The 17,996-nt window shown below is 43.4% G+C and overlaps 1 protein-coding gene across 1 annotated transcript; it reads left to right on the top strand.

Moving 5' to 3' along the window:
- The first annotated feature begins 11,332 nt into the window (after positions 1–11,332).
- On the top strand, positions 11,333–16,862 carry EPCAM (epithelial cell adhesion molecule). The gene is made up of 9 exons (XM_030236362.2): positions 11,333–11,502; positions 11,869–11,976; positions 12,556–12,796; positions 13,074–13,139; positions 14,347–14,410; positions 14,790–14,891; positions 15,046–15,243; positions 15,639–15,680; positions 16,355–16,862. Exons 1-9 carry the CDS (start codon positions 11,442–11,444, stop codon positions 16,394–16,396), a joined length of 924 nt encoding a protein of 307 aa, XP_030092222.2. The 5' UTR covers positions 11,333–11,441; the 3' UTR covers positions 16,397–16,862.
- Positions 16,863–17,996: the final 1,134 nt, after the last annotated feature.

Here is a 17,996-nt window from a genome sequence, read left to right as displayed (position 1 = left end):
GCTCAAGGCCAGGCTCGCTGGGGCTCTGGACAACCTGGGATAGTGCGAGGTGTCCCCCCCTGCCCAGGGCCGGGGGTTGGAACGAGGTGATCTTTAAGGTCCCTTCCAACCCACATCATTCTGTGATTCTATGATTAAAACATCTCCACAGTTTATAAACGTCTCCCCAGGAGACACAGGACACCAAGGAGAAGGAACACCTGACTCTAAGGATCATTAAGCATGGAGGTGCAGGATACCCTGCTGCTACAGAGGCAATTAATGCAATTAATCTAAGGCAGTCTATTGAGATGTAACAACAAGAATGAAAAAATCTCTTTGCTAATAAGATTCAGTGTGAAATCTTACTGTTGTCTTTTCTTAGAAGAGTTTAAGATTTTTCTTAGGAAGATGGCAAGACATACATCCATTTTCATTGTTTCCCTCTGCACAGGCCAATTAAAGTGTAAGTGGACTCATTTGTTATAGTAATGAGAAGAGAGGCCTCTTTACACCTTCCTCATCTGCTATTAATAATTTGCTAAATTATTTATGTGCTCTGAGTTAGATTCAGGGAAGGATCATGCCAAGTTTCTGATCAGGGAGAGAGATAAGAAACATACCAAGTGGTAAATGTACCAAGTAACAACATCTCTGTATGGAACAGGCTGAAGGGTGGGGACTATCCCAAATACATCGGCAGGGCAGAAGTCTGTTTCTTTGAGATGCTCTCTTCGTGGACACATATTCACAGTGAGTTACCTACATTAATTGTTCCCTTTTTTTAAAATATTACTTTTCATCAAGGAATTCAAAATACTGATCAATTAACTACTGTTCATTTGATAACTGAAAAACAGAGGAAGGGCAGGCTACAGAAACTTCCACATAACCATCTTGATCTTTAAGACCAGGAAAAAAAAAATCTTCCTTTTATTCCTTATTGCAAAACATGAAGCTGCAATGAGAATTGTGTCATGCATACTTCCTTATTCTTTACACCTTTACATCAATAAAAAGTGACTTATAATGTCAATCTTTACCCACACAGAGCTTCCTGTAGGTCTCCCACCTCTGAAATAATTTTTGGGCGGGTGGTTCTGCAACCACATTAAAACATTAAAAGACTTCTTTTTCCTCTCAAAAATCTGTCACAATCAAGTAAAATGAACAGGTATTGTGACTCTTCCAGCAGTGTATTGTCCCCAGCCTGCCAGGACTCAGGTCCTGCTCTGATTCAGACCCATTGCACAACATCAGATCATTCTCTAGAGGAAACTGAACTTGTGAGAGGGGGCTGTGACAATGTCTGGGACTCTGCCTTTCTCCCCTTGCAGCACTCTGCAGCCCAAGGCAGGACTGAGGTGGGGATGACTCAAGGATTCAGTGTGGAAGCATGATGGAAAAACATCAGCATGGAAAGGCTGATCCCTGAACCCAGTAAGAATAAGGAAACAGAACTTTACCTGACTCTATAGTGGAATTAACTGGTTCCCAACTTTGCTTTTAGTTAACAACAATTTTCAGAAGGTTGTTGAACAATTCATCCAAGAATATCGGGAAGAATGGATGGTCTTGGAATCTCTGCTGGTCACAGTGACCCCGAGATACATTAGAAAGTCTCTTTTCCCAGCCCTGCACTCGAAGGAGTCAGAGCTCTTCAGTTCTCTGTCTCAAGATTGTTTATTGTATCTTATCTTTAAAATTCTTTCTCCTGTCCTGCCGAGGTCCGCTCAGCAGGACAGCCAGAGGCACTCTGCCTGCCCCAGGGCAGTGTTATCTTTTTATACTAAAACCCACGTGTACAATATTTACAATTACTTTCCAATACCTGTCACCTATGTTAGACAGTGAGCTTCTACTCTAAACCAATCTTCAACATCACAGCAGAAGATGGAGGCCAAGAAGAAGAAGGAGAAATGCAGGACATGCACAGATTCCTCCATCTTGCTCCCTGAGCCCCCATTCTGAAAACCCCAAAAAATCTGGTTTTCACCCTGTGATAAATTCACTATCATTCTATTAAACTTTCGAGAATTGTAATCCTTCATATAAAGGTTGGTAATCATTTTTTCTAAGGGCTAAATCAAAGGCACAGGGGTCTTGGGCTCTGTGCCTAGGTCTCCAAGCCCCCTGGACAGAGGATCGAGTTCTCTAGGGCAGCCAGAGGAATTTCCTGGGCTCCCACAGGATGGAGCTTTTGGACTTCCAAGTCGCTTATTGGACATCAGGGAGCGCTGTTTCACCACCAGCGATTTGAACCGAGACAATGCAGCGTTTGTCCAGCGGAGTTTCATGCTGTACCTCTTTCCTAACCCTTCCTGTGGGTGTCATTAGATCAGTTTAGCCACTCTACATCTCTATATGTAATCACAGTTTGAAATTACATCTTTAATATATATAATTTTTATTCTATTAAAATTTTTATATAATATATTTTTGTCTAAAATATAAATTTATAAATATTTCATTAAAATATGTATATATATTCTATTATTTTATATAATATTTCTATGAATAAAATTACTAAGATCTGGGCTTGAAAGACATGGGATTCTTACAAAGTCTTATTTTTGGAAAAAAACCAAAAAATAACTCAATATATACACTGAAACTCCATTATGAGATATATAGTTATATAGCTATCCAGAATTTGGTCCAAAAAGGCAGCTGCAGAGCAGTTTGATTCTGTTAAATGAAAAAAGGACTTAAAGTTTTTTCAGTGAGTGAGTTGTTTACAGATAGATTAGGAAGCATCACTGAGTTAAAACACAGGGATAGTATTTTTATAAATTATATTTAGGATATAAATACTTTTTTTTCAGATTTCAATATTTTTGAGATGCCTTTGGCCTCTGATATCCTTTCCAGTGAACTTTTTTTCTTTTTTTTTGCCTAAGAAAGATAATACAGGTAAAACACCTGGTATTTCTTTTCAAACAAAATCATGAAGAACCACCATTGATTCTTGTAAATACAGATCATTATTCCCAATAAAACATGTATTTTTCAGTTAGGGACTTTTCCTACTTCCTGCAGAGTGTGAAATAGGAAAAAAAATATCTCTTCCTGGTAGAGATGACTGCTGATTCTGCTGGGGGTACATGCCTGGCCTCTCAGTCAAATACATTCTAAAGGAAATGCTCATGGATTGAGAGCTCCATTCCTAAAGACCCATTGTGAAACTGAAACACACATCTAAAAAAGCAAACTTTAGGCATGAGGTTAATTCTTTCAGAGTAAAGGGTGTAGCTAGTCACAGGATTAAAGTAAAGAGGAACAGATGAGCCACCTGAACTCACTTCTGTCACCAGAAACCTGTTTTATATGTGGGAAGAGAGAGAAAGGATTTAGATGAGTTGTGAGAAACAAATTATTAGGGCATCAAGGAGCCTGGACTAGGACTAAGCATAACAGACTGCACACAGTTTGCCAGTTTGCTACTGGAGCAAGTAAGCAAGGATACTGGAAAGGTGCCTTGCAGTTAAAAAAGTGACAAAGTTACAATATGATTAAAATTAAAGATGGTTCAGTGCCACTTAAGTGTATGCCACTGATGGATGAATGGGCAGGAAAATTGTTTCTAGCTTTGTTTACTTGAAAGGAAAATCTGAGCATACAGCAGAGTTTTCTAATATTTAAGTCCCAAAACAGCTGTAGTTATTCTCAGGTACTGAGAAATTCAGGAGCAGCTCTAAGGAAAAAATGATTTGGAAGTTATGCAGTGAACAAGGAGAGTAGTGACTAGGCTAACAGAGCAAGTGGTAAAGGAAAGTGGAGGCTGCCAGCAAACACAGTGCACGTTTAAACATGCTGCTCCTGCATACTTCAAAACAGCCAAGCACTCTGCAGCAACAAATCTCCATAAATCTCCAGGGACATAAGTTTGAACTTGTTCATTCCTACTGTAAATAGACTCATACATCCTGTATGGACTTAGCTAATTCCAAGCAGACGGGGGAGCCTTTAAGATTTATTTTTAAGGATTGGCACCTGTGTGCTGGTTGTAAGTGAAACAAAGTAGTCTTATCTGAAGAGTTCTAATTTCTCTGTAAAACTAAATGGATGATATAGAGTACATTAGGTGTTCACCATCATGTCACAAAAGGTGACTGATACCTCTCAACATCAGTAACTCAAAACTAGTGCATATTTTACACTAAAGGGAAAGGAGATGACCTTCAGGGTTTTCCTTTAAGTGTTTCTGAACCTTCTGACATCATCCACTGTATTCTAAGTCTTTTTTAACCACTGAAGATTGCATTTTGGATTTGCAAGTATTTAATAACCATGGCTATTTTTGTTACCCATGCCATTTCTTCATGCTGAATTGTGCAAAGAGCCTTAACAAACAGGACTCCTCTCTACCTCCATGGCCCTGGAGCCTTTTGTTCCAGAAGCCAAGAGCAGCAGCTTCCTGAGAGGCAGGTGCAGGAGCAAGAAGCTCATGGAGACAAGTGCAGAAGCAAGGAGCACATGGAGGCAGGTGCAGGGGCAAGGAGCACATGGAGGCAGGTGCAGGGGCAAGGAGCAGATGCGTGCAGCTGTGCCCAGGGCACTGCCCATGTGCATGCACAGAGGGGCTGGATTACCTACATTCACACTGCAAAATGGGAACTTTCCACCTCTTCCTTTACTCCCCTTGTCTCTCAGAAACAACTAACAAACACCAGACTTTGAAAATCTCCCAGTTGAAAATGTAGCTGGACAGAGAAAGTTTCAAGAATTAAACTTAAGAAATCTTTTTTCTAAAATGGCGTTAGCTGAAAAGTGTTTCATTCCATCTGGAAAATAACATAAATGCTTTGCCTCACTGATGTAATGTTTAGGTACACATTAATACACTAAACTCCAAAACATCCAAGGAACCTATTATCCAGGAAATATATCTTATGTTATTATCTATGGACATCAAAAGTAGAAAAACATTGGTGCTTTCAAAATAACATCCTAATCCTTTTCCTGAAGGCAGGTTTCCTAAATAATAGCTGTTTCAGTGGCTAAAGAATAGGTGGGAAACTTCAAACATTTAGCTAGATGGCTTATGATTCTATAATTGGGCAAAATGTGTGAATTTCATCTAATCTTTGTCATCTTGTTTTCCAGTTTCAGAGTTTAGGGGTCACATAGGTCAAAAACTCTTTCAAACACAGCATCTATTTATTCTCTGGTTTTATACTGTTGAACCCAATTGAATCTTTGTCCATGACCACAGCCCCTATAATATGAAACAATAGTGGTGATTAAGACAGGACAATTTTTCTGTTGTCAAGAGCCGTATTTGCATGGCACGGCATTCAAGAGACTCACCCCATGAAAGGATTAATGAAAAGTAGTGTAGCTGTAGTTTTTGAAGCAAGAGGAAATTGTTTTCATAGGCAAATAATTTGGCTCCCGTGCTCTTGCACTGCTAGGAAAGGAGCAGCATCAAGTTCAGTAGTGGGAAGGCAGAACTTCAAGGACAGCCCTTTAGAGACTAAAACCAGACAAGTTAAAATGTGACCTGGAAAAAGTCCAGGATTTGCTTTTTTTAACTCCCATCCGATGGTCCAGGCTCCACACAGTTAAATAGAACTGCCACCGTTTGTTAAACATTGAATGCCCCTCCCAAGAAGCAATAGGGTCTATAATTACTCCACAACAGGTCAAAAAGCTTTCTTGTTTCACCAAGTTCAGTAATCACAGGTTGTAAAAGTTCTCTCACTCCGAGCTTGAAGCAATAAAATGACTAGTACAAGGGCTGTAAATTAAAGTGCACAGAGAAACAGATGAACTTTGGTAACAGCTTTTGCTAACTGGAAAAAATAAGGGAAACTCACAAACTGTGAAAGTAGTCACAACACAAAAGCAATTTATTTCAGCGAAGGACGAAAAAAGTAAAACACTAATGGCATGCCCAGCTCTTTGAACCTCACTCTCTGCTCTCCATTGTGTTGGTGCTTGTGGGATGAGATTTTCTGCCCAGCTCATGGGTGTATTTATTCACCTTTGCTTGGGGTATGACTATGCACACAAATTAGAGTGAGGCAAGAGTGGGTGGGGATTTACAGCACGTTAACTGCTCCCTGGAAACTGCCTGCTGTGTGCATGCTGTGACCCTGTTTTCATTGAGGAATACATGGCTTCTGCTGGCTGCCAGGTACAGCCCTGTCTGTGGGCTCTTACTGGGGGTTACCTGACAAACTCCAAGTCCATGCCCTCACTAGCCCCATGGCAACCTGCACAAGCAAATTCAGTGGCAAGCAGGTTTTAGGACAGCAGTACCCAATGTGCCTTCTGATAACAACACCCTGAGGGACAGGACAACTGTCTGTGTAAATATCTGCTTCAGTTCTGCCTACAGCCCACAGATGTTGTCACCCAGCAAAGCATGGTAAAAACTGCTTGGGACCTTCTCAGTTTTCAACCAGTGTTTTGACAAAGTTTCATCTGTATCTTCTTTCACAGAGAATAGGTGAAAGAGGGGAAAAAATAAGGGGTCTTAGATGCCAAAAATGAAATAATTTTAATGTAAAGAGAGCTTTTTTTACTACAGCTTGTGATCTCGTGTTTTCCCCTGAGCCCTTTCCAAACACTACAAACTTGAGGGACTGGGAACAGTATAAATTAGAAGGTTTGCCTCGCTGCTGTGCAGTAGTCTGGATGAGGAATTATCACAGGTTTTACCTCTAATGCTGTTTATTTTAAGCAGTTTCGAATGCTGACAAAAGATGTTCTAAAAATGCTGTCAGTATTAGAGCCATGGAAATGCATTTTCAGGCACTTAAAGATGAGGGTGACAAACCTGTTACTGGCCCCACCCTCTGCTGTTAAGACTAAGCCCTGGCAGAGAGGTGAGGATGCCACAACATATCAGACAGGTTGGTTTCTATAATCCTCAAAGACACAAATAGAACATACATTAATTGCATGAGCATTTCTCTCCTGTGGCTACACCCTGTCTAGTTTTGTGAACCTCTAAACCAATAGCCCTGTACCTCTTAGTAGCTACTCTTACTTTCAAAGGTCTCCAGCCTGGTAGAGACCCAAGCTGTGGGTTTCTGAAGCTGAGGACAGCTTTGTCAGGGCTGCCACTGCCTCTCAACTAATTTCCATCTTCAGCGTGCATGACAATCTTGTCAAAATGCACAAACACTATGTTATTATTTAAAAAAAAGTCATGATCTAGAAACAGACCAAAAAGACCCAAACATGTGAAATAGCTTCTTTTTTCCTGTTCTTTTGTTTGTTTGTTTGTGGGGTTTTGTGGGTTTTTTTGGTTTTTTACAGTGTTTGGAAGTAAACAGTCTAACAGAAAGGCCTGACTGCTCTTTTTTTTTTTTTTTTTTTTTTCTTGGCTCTATACATGACCACCTCCATGTGGACAAGACATTTAAGTTCTCCAGGACTCCAAATGTTCTCATTATTCAAATCGGTGTAACAAGGCTTACCTGTTTACTAGTGATTTTCAAACGGGCAGGAAAAATAAAATAGCAGTAGAAGCACCAGTTTTATTATAGTCCTTTGAGCAGCAGCATGTGTCAATTTGTGACAACATGAAATCTTCAGAAACACACAATGGACAAGGTACTGCACAGAATTTCTCAATATTGTCCTCTTCCTACAGTTCTTTCAAGGCTGATGAATTCTGACCAAAAAAAAGTTGAATGCAAACATTCTGAAGCTGTCCTAATAGAAAGTTCCTAAGCAAGTCTGTAATATAATGACATATGTAGCAATGTCTGCTGTCCAAAATACCTGTTGGACATTTGAGCATCCGTGTTTCTGGTTGTTTCTACCTTTGCCAGCCTTAACCAGTTAAAAGTCATGAATTTTCAAAAGCCATTAATTTTGTTAGAAAAAAGACTAACAAGACTGTGCTTCCCAATTTGGTGTCACACATGGCCCTTTTATAGGGATTTTATAGGGATGAGACTCTGGTTATCTTTGGGAGGGTACACCCAAAACCAATCAGGTTTGCAGCCTCTGAAGAATCTCAGACCGAGATTGCCAAACACCCCAGTGGCATTGATCAGCTCTGGCCACTCATCTCTGCGATCTGCTGATCACAGTGCATGTCACAGCCCCACCTTGCATGTTTCCTGATGCTTCAGGACTGACTCACACATCCTTTCGACTTTCTCTGAAAGGAGATTCTGTCCTTTTCTGTGCCTGGGGAGTTTCACAAAGCCCACTTACCTAATTTCTAGTGAAGACCTGGAAATGACTTCACCTCATAGCCCAGTATCACACTAATTCTTACTGGCTTCAGAAAAAGCTGGATTTATTTCCTTGGATCTGCTTCAAAAATCACTCAAGTCAATAGAAAATCTCTCCCTGGAGTCAATGCCTCTTGAGTATTTTAGTGAACTAATACTTCATTCTCCAAACAGATCGGGATCCTATGTAAATTAAAGAGCAAAAGTAGAAAAATACAGATCACATGAGCTTCCCTAATGTGGGCTTACATACTTTGTGCATGTAGAGTTTTGTGACCAAAACATTTTTTCTTTTTGCTATACAGTAGAGCCAGTAATGTGCTCGTAGCATTTAAATTATAATTTGTCTGAGCTGTAATTATGCTTTAGTAAGAGTAAACCACAATGAGCCTACACTGCACTGCCTAATCAGCAGTCAGCTATTTGATAAGAGGAGGTATCTCCAACAGTTGATAAAATTATCCTGTTTATAACCAGTATGCAAGGCCTTACCTTTAGAGCTGTGTGCTGAGGAAAGTTAATATAGAATAGCCATCGAATAAGGTCAAGTATTTCAGCACAAAGAGGTTCAAGCACCACAAAAGGTACAAAAATGACACTGCCTCCCAACCCCCTCAGACACCAAGGTGTAATAAACTTCAACACTCAGGCCCTTGTACCTGTTTGGCCTCATGTCTGCTCCAGTGGCTTTGGTTCTATTGAGAAGCAGCCCTCAAAATAACCTGGAAAGAGGGTAAGATGAACTCGCTGTGAATGGTCCCTCATTTCTACTGCCTTGCTGGTGAGTGACTCTCCTTCAAAATGTAGACCAAATCTCCTTCAAAAATACTGAGCAACATTTAAACAATCATTTCTTCACATCTGGAAATCTGGCAAGACCACAGGTAGAAAGGTCCTTATTAGCCCCTGCAAACTGGAGCCAAATTAAGTGATATACTACAAAAAGTTGCCCCTGTGTTTGTAGCAGAGTTGTCAAAGTGCTTTCTACAGGTGCTAACTCACATTTGGCTACATAACAGAGCCAAAACACACTGTGAGAGGCTCTAGTCCACACAAATACCCCAAGACCATTCAGCCCCTAGATTCTAAAGGTTGCTGCTATTTTCTGATTTAAAAAATGCCTATGTGGTATTTGAAGGTGCTTGTAGAAAGAAGCAGGGCAACTTTCAGTCATAGTCACTCCAAGATTTCAAAACTGCTTGAATTTGTAAAATTAGGCACAGAACAAGGATCAGGAGAAGAAAGAGGACTAACTGTACCCAGCCTGTTCCATTCTTCAACGTTTACGTATTAAAAAAACAATTAAAGAAAATAAAGGCAAAAGCCTATCATAAAGTTTATTGGTCCTTTTTATCAAGACTTACGTAGGTCAGCTTGACAATTCCATAATGAGAAGACAGCTCTTCTCATCTTGACAAAAACAGTACTTTAACATGGAATAAGAGGTTAATAGTAAGGCAGGCATTTCTGAGCTTATTGATCCTCCTCGTCTTTCTGGAAAATGCCATCACTTGATGAAAGCCATACAAGAAGTCCATATCTGAGACTTTAGTCTTGCCAAGTTTTCATATTGCTAGGCCAAGCTTTCCTTTTGAGTCTTTGACAAGTGTATCAGAAGAATTTACTTATCAATCAGACACCACACAAAACCACAAAAAGAATCAAGACAAATGCTGCAAAACTCTGATTTGGGCTGTACCAGGAGCAAATCCAAAGAGCACTCCTTTAACTTGGACCCATCTGAGACAGCAGCAGGGCACTGGAGATGAAAACAACACACAAAACCAGGTACAACACAAACACAGCTGCTCACAGAGACAGAAGCACTAAGATAGCTCGCCGACAGTTTCACTTCAGTCACACAGAGTTTTCAAAAAAGTTTCACTGACTCTGCACATACAAAAGCAGAAACATATTTTTGTTGTACAGTGAACTGGTAGGAGGAAGCTTCAAGTCTTTGGGCAGGATGTCATTCTGGTTTTATCCTGTTCTAAAATAACTTGTTTTTCTAGGGTGCTAATGTATCTTTTAGAGAGATCTATGCATATCTTTTAACTGAATAAATAAACTCAAGGCTCACAAAGCATTTCCAGTGTACCATACCCATCTTTTGTCTTCCATTTTGACATTGCTTTAACTTTGGAAAGCCATCTTAAGGCCTGCAGCCAGCTTTCCCGTGCTTCCTCCTCAGCAACCTGGCAGGACTCTGGCACTACCTCCCATTTTGTAGGTTCCCACAAAGCTGCGCTGCTCAGAGACAAAGCACTCAGGACTGCCCTTTCCCGAGCGAGGAAATGAGTTTACGGCAGTACCAGGAGCGAATCTTCAGAGCAACCCTGAGGTAGAGGCATCTAGTATGTATTCCCAAAAGGAACCAAAACCGAAAATAAAAACTAAACGCATGACCAGTGAAGAGCCTTACGAAAGTGTTTATTTTATATAGATAAATGCTTTGTTTTTTAATTTACTGAGGAATTATCAGAATTTATGTCAAGCACGGAATATTTCACATGGCCCCCCGGATATGAACAAAGCTCAGTATAAAGTGCGAGTATTCCCGGCTTGCTCTCAGCTCGCCGAGGGGGGAGTGGAAACACCCCCCGCCTGTCCCGAGGGAAGATCCCGGGGCCACCAGGCCAGGGCAGAGACCTGGCGACCGCCCCGGGGCTCTGAAGGTCAGCGGCGGGCGCGGGAAGCCCCGAGCCGGGAGGGACGCGGGCTCCGCTCCCCTACCCGTGTGTCACAGGGCAAACACGCTCGGGAGCTCCCGGCGATGAGTAACACTTTCCCCTCGGCGGTGGGGGCCGCTGTCTCCCGGCTCCCCGCCAGGGCCCCGGCCCGCCACGGCCCCTCCGCCCAGGCGGGGCGGTTTCACAGCCCGGGTAAGAAGCGAGCACGGCCGCGCCTCGGGCCGTCCCTCGCAGCGCCGCTCCCCCATCCCATCCGCAGGAGAGGCGCTGCTGAGGCCAGGAGCGGGTCCCGCCCTGCCCCATCCAGTTTCGCCCAGGTGCGGCGGGAGGAGGGGGCGGCGGTGGTTTAAGAGCGCGCCCGCCGGGCCCGGGGGAGGAGCCGCTGCCGCCGCCGCCGCTCCCCCCGCGCGTCCCAGGTGTAACCGGAGCCGGGAGGGCGCGGCGCAGCCAGCAGCACCTGCGGAACCTGTCGGGCGGCTCACAGCGCTCCGCCGCCGCTGCCGCGCACGCACCGCTCCCGCTCTGTCCGCGTCCCCGAGCACCTTCCCCGGCCTCTCCGCCGCCCGCCCCAGCCATGAAGCCGCTCTGCGGGGCTGCGCTGCTGCTGCTCTGCCTTGCCGCCACTGCCCGGAGCTGTGAGTGCCCGCACCCGTCCGTCCGTCCGCGGAGCGCCCCGCTTCTGACCCAGCTCCCCGCCTCAGGACTCCCTCCCGGCCCCGCTCTCCGTAGGGCTGCTCCGCCGGGTGCCCTGTGCCGCCGAACGGCGACACCATTCCCCCTTAGCGGGCAGCAGCCCCCGGCCCCGATAGCGCCCCTTTGTCCGAGCCTCGAGGGGAGCCCCAGCTCTCGGGAAGGGAGCGAGGGAGGGAGGGAAGAAGGGAGGGCGGGCGGGCGGCCGAGGGGACGCGGGGGCTGCGGGCACGCCACGCCCGGCCGGCCAGGGGCGGCTTTGTCCTCCGGTCAGGTGGCGGTGCCCGCTCACGGCCGCGCTTCCCTTGCAGCGTGTGTGTGCGAGAAGAACAAGCGTGTCACCGACTGCAGGACGGACAACAACGGCCGATGCCTCTGCCAAGCCATCGGCTCCGGAGTCACCGTGGACTGCTCCACCCGTGAGTAAAAGGGCACGGCCGGGTGGGTGATACGGAAACGAGCCCGCAGAGCGCCGGGGAATATGTGGGAATGACCACTGGGTTCCCAGCAAACAATGGAGGCGAGGAAGGAGTTCTTCTTGCTGGTCTTCTAGGTCAACTGGTGTTGGAAGAGAAGCGTTCAGGGTTTCTCTCCTACTGATGCAGGCTCACGTCTCCTCCTCAGTATTTGTTCTCCAGTGACAAGAATTTCTTGAAGATGAATGTTTAGCTTCCTTACAAGCGCATATCCTCACTTTTCCTATAAATCTAGAGGGGACAGAGCCTTGTGACAGTACTTCACTCTGGGCTCAAGCTCAGCTGTAAGAAATTGAAACTGTAAATCCTAAGGCTGGACTTGTTGTCCTTTGCCTTGAGAGGCTGACATAGCCCAGTTGTATTGATTTTATGCACCACCTACACATTAGACATCTGCTCTTCCGTGTAATGGCTTCGAATCTGGTCGCTGCTGATGTAACCTGGTGTTTGTACGGTCTCAGAGCTCTGGTTTGGACATGCGTGCTCTGCTGCGGCATAACGCGGCTTTCTGGTTATTTTTAGTGACTCCAAAATGCCTGCTGATGAAAGCAGAAGTGATGGGCTCCAAGTCGGGCCGTCGTGAGAAACCGAAAGATGCATTTGAAGATACCGATGGTCTCTACGATCCCGAATGTGAAAACAGTGGTGCTTTCAAGGCGAAGCAGTGCAATGGAACCACCTGTTGGTGTGTGAATACAGCTGGAGTTAGGAGAACTGACAAACACGATGCAGACTTGAAGTGCAACCAATTAGTCAGAACGATGTAAGTCTTTCGACAGGGTGTGCTGTGACGTGAAAACATTCCTGTGTGAGGCTCTGCCTTGTGTGAATGATGCACAGGGGATGAATGAAGATGGAGCAATCAAGACTTGGTTACTTGGCTGGGGATTTTTCCTCAGAAGCACGGAGATATTGAGTGGGTTTGGAAGAGACTTTGTGTGCCCTGGTTTTGTCTCATTGTTCTGGTGTTTTAGCCTCGGGTTAGATATTTTTGTTGTGTTTTATATGCATGTACTTCAAGAATATTCATTGTACTTCAGGTGGATCATCATTGAAATGAAACATGCTGAGAGAAATGCTCCTCTGAACGCTGAATCTTTAGAGAAGTAAGTGATCATAGTAATATGTTATGGTAGTGTATGCATGTCCTAGTAGATACCTAGTGTATTTCTAAACAGTTGTTAAAAGCACTGACAGACCTGTGAACTCACTTGTAAGACATTTTAGAAGCAAGCTGTAGATTCTTCATAGAATTGCTTTAATTTGTGTTGGAAACAAATTAACTGCTAAAGAGATTCCCTTCCATTTAAAATTGATTGCTAGTTTCTTCCCCCCCCCTTCAATATGCTAAAAGAAATGGAAGATAATGGATGAAACTGTTCAGGAAGTAAACTGACAAAAATGGCTGAATGGCTACGTAGAAGCAGCAGGAGGAAAATGAGAGTTAAGCCTTTTTTCTTTCTTTTTTTTTTTTTTTTTTTCATTTTGTTAAAACCCCACTTGTAGCTATTAGATCACCTCCTTTCCAGAACAAAAGCTGCTTCACTCTAGCTCTTCTTCTGAACTCTTCAAACTGGTAAAGCTCTTTTGTCTTAACACAGGTGTTTATTTTACAGTACATGCGTCTTCACTGTTAAGGGTTAGTTGAACTCTAGTATGAAGAGAGTGCACTGGGTTTGGTTGGGGCAGAGTTCATTTCCTTGGTAGCAGTTGGTGTGGTGCTGTGTTTTAGACCAGTGACCAAAATGGTGTTGATTAATTCACCAGTGTTTTAGCTGCTGCTGAACAGCACTTACATACTGCTAAGGCCTTCTCAGACTGACTCTCTGCTGCCCCAGTGAGTAGGGTTGGGATGGGCAAGAGGCTGGGAGGGGGATAGGCTGACCTGAATCGACTGAACAGATAGCCTATATTGGATAATGCCATGTTCAGCAATAAATCTGGGGGAAAGTTTTTCCCAAGTAGCCACTGCTCAGAGGTTGGCTGGACTTTGACCTGTCAGTGATGACTGATTGCTTTACATCACTTGAGGTTTTGTATTTCCCCCACCCAGCCCTTTCACTTCCCAGACTGTCTTTATTTTAACTGATGAGGGTTGTTTGGTTTTTTTCCCTTTGCTTTTGCCCTTCTGATTCTTTTCCTGATCCTGCTGGGGGAAGTGAGTGAAAGACTAAGTGAGGGTTTAGATGCTAGCTGAGATCCACCCACCACGGAGACTGCAGAAGAAAACAATTACACCAGTCTTCTCTACTTGTTAAATGATATATGTGAAAAAATAGTGGTTTTACAGCCATGGCTTTCCTGTCCTTGCAGATTTTTCAGAGATACCATTACCAGTCGTTACCAGCTGGATCGCCGCTACATAACCAATGTTCTGGTAAGGGGCACAGAAAGTTTAGTAAAGTATCAGAACTTCATTTTGTTCTGAGTAACTTCAAAAACTCCTGTTTGGTTAGTGGAATACAGCATGAGTTCTAGTAGAAGCTCTCAAAATGGTGAGCAGTTAGCAAATAGCATTTCTGTTCAGATACAGCTGAGAAATGACACTGCTCTCCTTAGACTGTAAATAACTTCTTTGCTTTGCTAAAAGTGAAGTGGAATTTGAATCCTACTGTAAATAGCTGGGCTTGAGTTCAAGAACCGTAAACTTCATCCAGGATACAAGTTCACAAACTGGATCATAATGTTTAGGTGAATATTCAAAAGCTGTATTTAAAGTACCTCTTTCTTAACACCACATTATATTTTTTTTTCAGTATGAAAACCCTTACATTACCATTGATTTGAAGCAAAATTCCTCAATCAAATCAAGTGGAGATGTGGATATAGCTGATGTGGCCTACTACTTTGAGAAAGATGTAAGTGTGTCATGGGTCAAGTCTACCAGAGGCTGGGTTTGTGTCTTGCACTGCACTCGGGAGTCTTGGCTGTGTGCTGGCTGAAGCCAGGTGAATTATTCCTGTGATGAGATAAATGTGAATGAGCAAGTCTGTCTTTTCCCATCTGCTTTAGGTGAAAGGTCAGTCCATCTTTCATAATAATGCTGGGCTAAACGTCAGCATTGACAACGAGCCGGTGAAGTTTGAGAAGACAGTGGTCTACTACGTTGATGAAATAGCACCAGAGTTTTCCATGAAGTCCCTGACTCCCGGCCTCATTGCTGTCATTGTTGTGGTAGTAGTGGCAATAGTGGCTGCAATTGTCGTCCTGGTAAGTTCCAGCAAAGCTGCCAAGCAGTCTAGTGCTGGTAACAGTTTGGGAAGTAACAGCACACGTGTTTGGATTGTAATGGAAAGTCTTCCTTTGTAAATTGGCTTGCTCTTTCAGACCTGTGAGGTGGGAAACTGGTGATGGGCACACTGTCACTGTTTCAGGTTACAGCTGAAGGGTGTCACCCGGAAAACAAGTACTGGGAACAATTCACAGAGGTGAACTAAGTGCTTCCTGGTTTAAAGTAGTTAAAAGTGACAAACAACCTCGTTTGTACCTACCTCACGTTGGAAGGATAGGGAACAGGCAGCTCCAAGTTTGTGTTTCCAAAGTCAAAACCGGATAAAGTTACTTTTATATCAAAACTTTAAAAATGTTGCATCCTTCTGTTACAGGTCCTGACAAGAAGGAGGAAAGGGAAGTACGTGAAAGCTGAGGTAATTAATTTCTGTTCCTGGTGTATGTGTGGGGAGGAGGTTGACCAAAATCCAGAAACTTTTTAAGTTTGCTGTAGGTTAAAAGCTTGCTTTGGGTGCATAGATGTGTTCAAGGAGACTGAAAGTATTCAAATTCTGCAGCTAGTTCTCAGCTCTGTGTAGTTCTGCACTAGTTTCAAAGGCAGCTGGTGATCTGCTTTTCCCAGGACTGAGGGGGTGGGGTTCGGTTTTCCTGCAAGTTCTATTTTACATATGTATAGCAAAGGGCTGTGCAATCCACAGGAAGTGCTGATAGTCTTGTTCTGTGACAAGACCTTTACTCTGAGGTATTTGCATGGATCTCACAGTTCCATTGAGAAGCTGCTTCCCAATTGGATAGCAAATGGTGCTTCACCCAAGTGTGGAGCCCTTTGTGGAGGAATCCAAACAATGTTGTAGCAGCTAAGCAGTATTGTCTGCTTCCTGCATGTGCCCTAAGTAGTGATTTTTTCCCCCCTTTTTATTTATTTTTTCCCTTTTTATTATTTTTTCTTTTTTTATTTCCCTCTGGTTGGTTCTATTAGTGTTGCATCAAAACCACTTGCTGATGAAAATCTGGGCTGTTAAGTCCCTATGACTCTTGAAGTTTAGAAATAGCACAGATGTTGATCTCTCCTCTGCCTCCTCCCCTCCAGGTGAAGGAAATGAACGAAATGCATCGAGGGCTGAATGCTTAACTAAATCAACTGAGGACAAGCCAGATTCAAACAAGAAGACAACAAAGACATTGGAGGCATGAATCTTAACTCTTAATTTCCTCCTGAAAAGGAGGCAATTGTGCTCACTTAATGATTGTTAAAACTCTTAACAGCCAAGACTGGTAACCATTCAACTATTTTTACTATTTGTTGAGAGTTAAATGCCCCATCTTACTCAAGTAAAACTTAACTATTGCTCCCTGATTTTATTTTTTTTATGATGATGAAACGAGTTGACAATTGCTGTTACTAGGGTTTTGGAGAATTCATGCCTAAATGGTTATTTTACCCTTGTGGGAGTTTTATGGAAAGGAATGATTTTGTAGCCATGTCGTAATGAGACTGTCTCCTGTGTAATTGAACACAACGTTTTTATGGCAGTTTGTACATATTTGAAGTTGCTGTAACTTTTTTATGACTTGAATTAATAAAACTTTGAAACAGGCTTCTAATTCTTCCATGGTGAAATGATAACCTGCTAAGTTATCATGCTTATAAATTTGTGGTTTGATTCCTTAAAGCAAGGAACCTCAGCATAGTTAAAAATATTCTAGAACTCCAATTAGCACTTTTTATTAGCCAGCTAGTATCTCAATAGCATGATATTTTTTCTTTAAACTGTGAAAAGTATGCAACAAGAGTGAAATGATAATACACAGATTGTTGTACAAAAAAATCAGCAGGCTCAGAATGCAGTCATTTCAGGAATTCACAGACTGATCTTTCCAATGCTATGTAGTTATTTAAAATAAGCCTCTAACCTAGGACACCTCTGGTGCAGGGCTGAGGGTGGGCAGGCCTGGCATCTGATGGTGGAGAGCAGTTTTTACCCTAATTACTGTGATTTTTGTCTGTGGCAAAGCTGCTGCTCAACAAGGAGCTGTTTCTGCTGTTATTGCTGATCTCTGCATAGCTGTGGACCAGACTTCCATAGGCTCTCAGCCTCGCAGGCCATGGGAGCCTGCTTTGGCTGTCAGGAACCTGTGCCATGGATGTTGGCTAGCAATCCCTGCAGCAAATCTGATTTATAAAGGAAATGCTGTAACTCCTGTTGCCAAAGAAATAATGAGATGCAAGATAAGGAGCTGAATGACAAATCTTGTTGCTAATGTGCGTGTTCTGACCCACCCTGGCTAAAACAGGAAAAGTAGGATAAGCTACTGGGAGGATATTCTCTGTACTGTCCATGAGATGAAATGTGAAGCATGCTCCATCAGTGTGCCTGCTGGATACCACAGGGAACATGCTGAGCTGTGCTGGTGTCACCTCCACTGTCACAGCTCACCAGTGTCCCTTCTGCCTTTCAACAGGGTGGTACCTCACATGCACACATTGCTGTGGTGGATACTGCCCAAAAATCCTGAAGCAGGGAATTTACTGGAATGTTTTGCAGCCTTTTCAGGCAGCTTTGTCAATGATAACTTCTGCTGGGCAGGCTCTCCCTCTGCTGATCTGTGCCATTCCCCTTCTCCCCAGGTATGCAGGCAATCTGCTGAGGTGTGGTGAATTTTGTACAATTCTGTAAGCTGTTAAACAAATAAAGCCAAGTTTTCAGTAAGGTGGTCTGGTGGTGAGCTGT

This window comes from Serinus canaria, chromosome 3 (assembly GCF_022539315.1).
Source record: "Serinus canaria isolate serCan28SL12 chromosome 3, serCan2020, whole genome shotgun sequence".
Taxonomy (NCBI): Eukaryota; Metazoa; Chordata; class Aves; order Passeriformes; family Fringillidae; genus Serinus; species Serinus canaria.
Note: the sequence above shows the minus strand (reverse complement) of the source record. Positions and strands in the feature narration are given on the sequence as shown.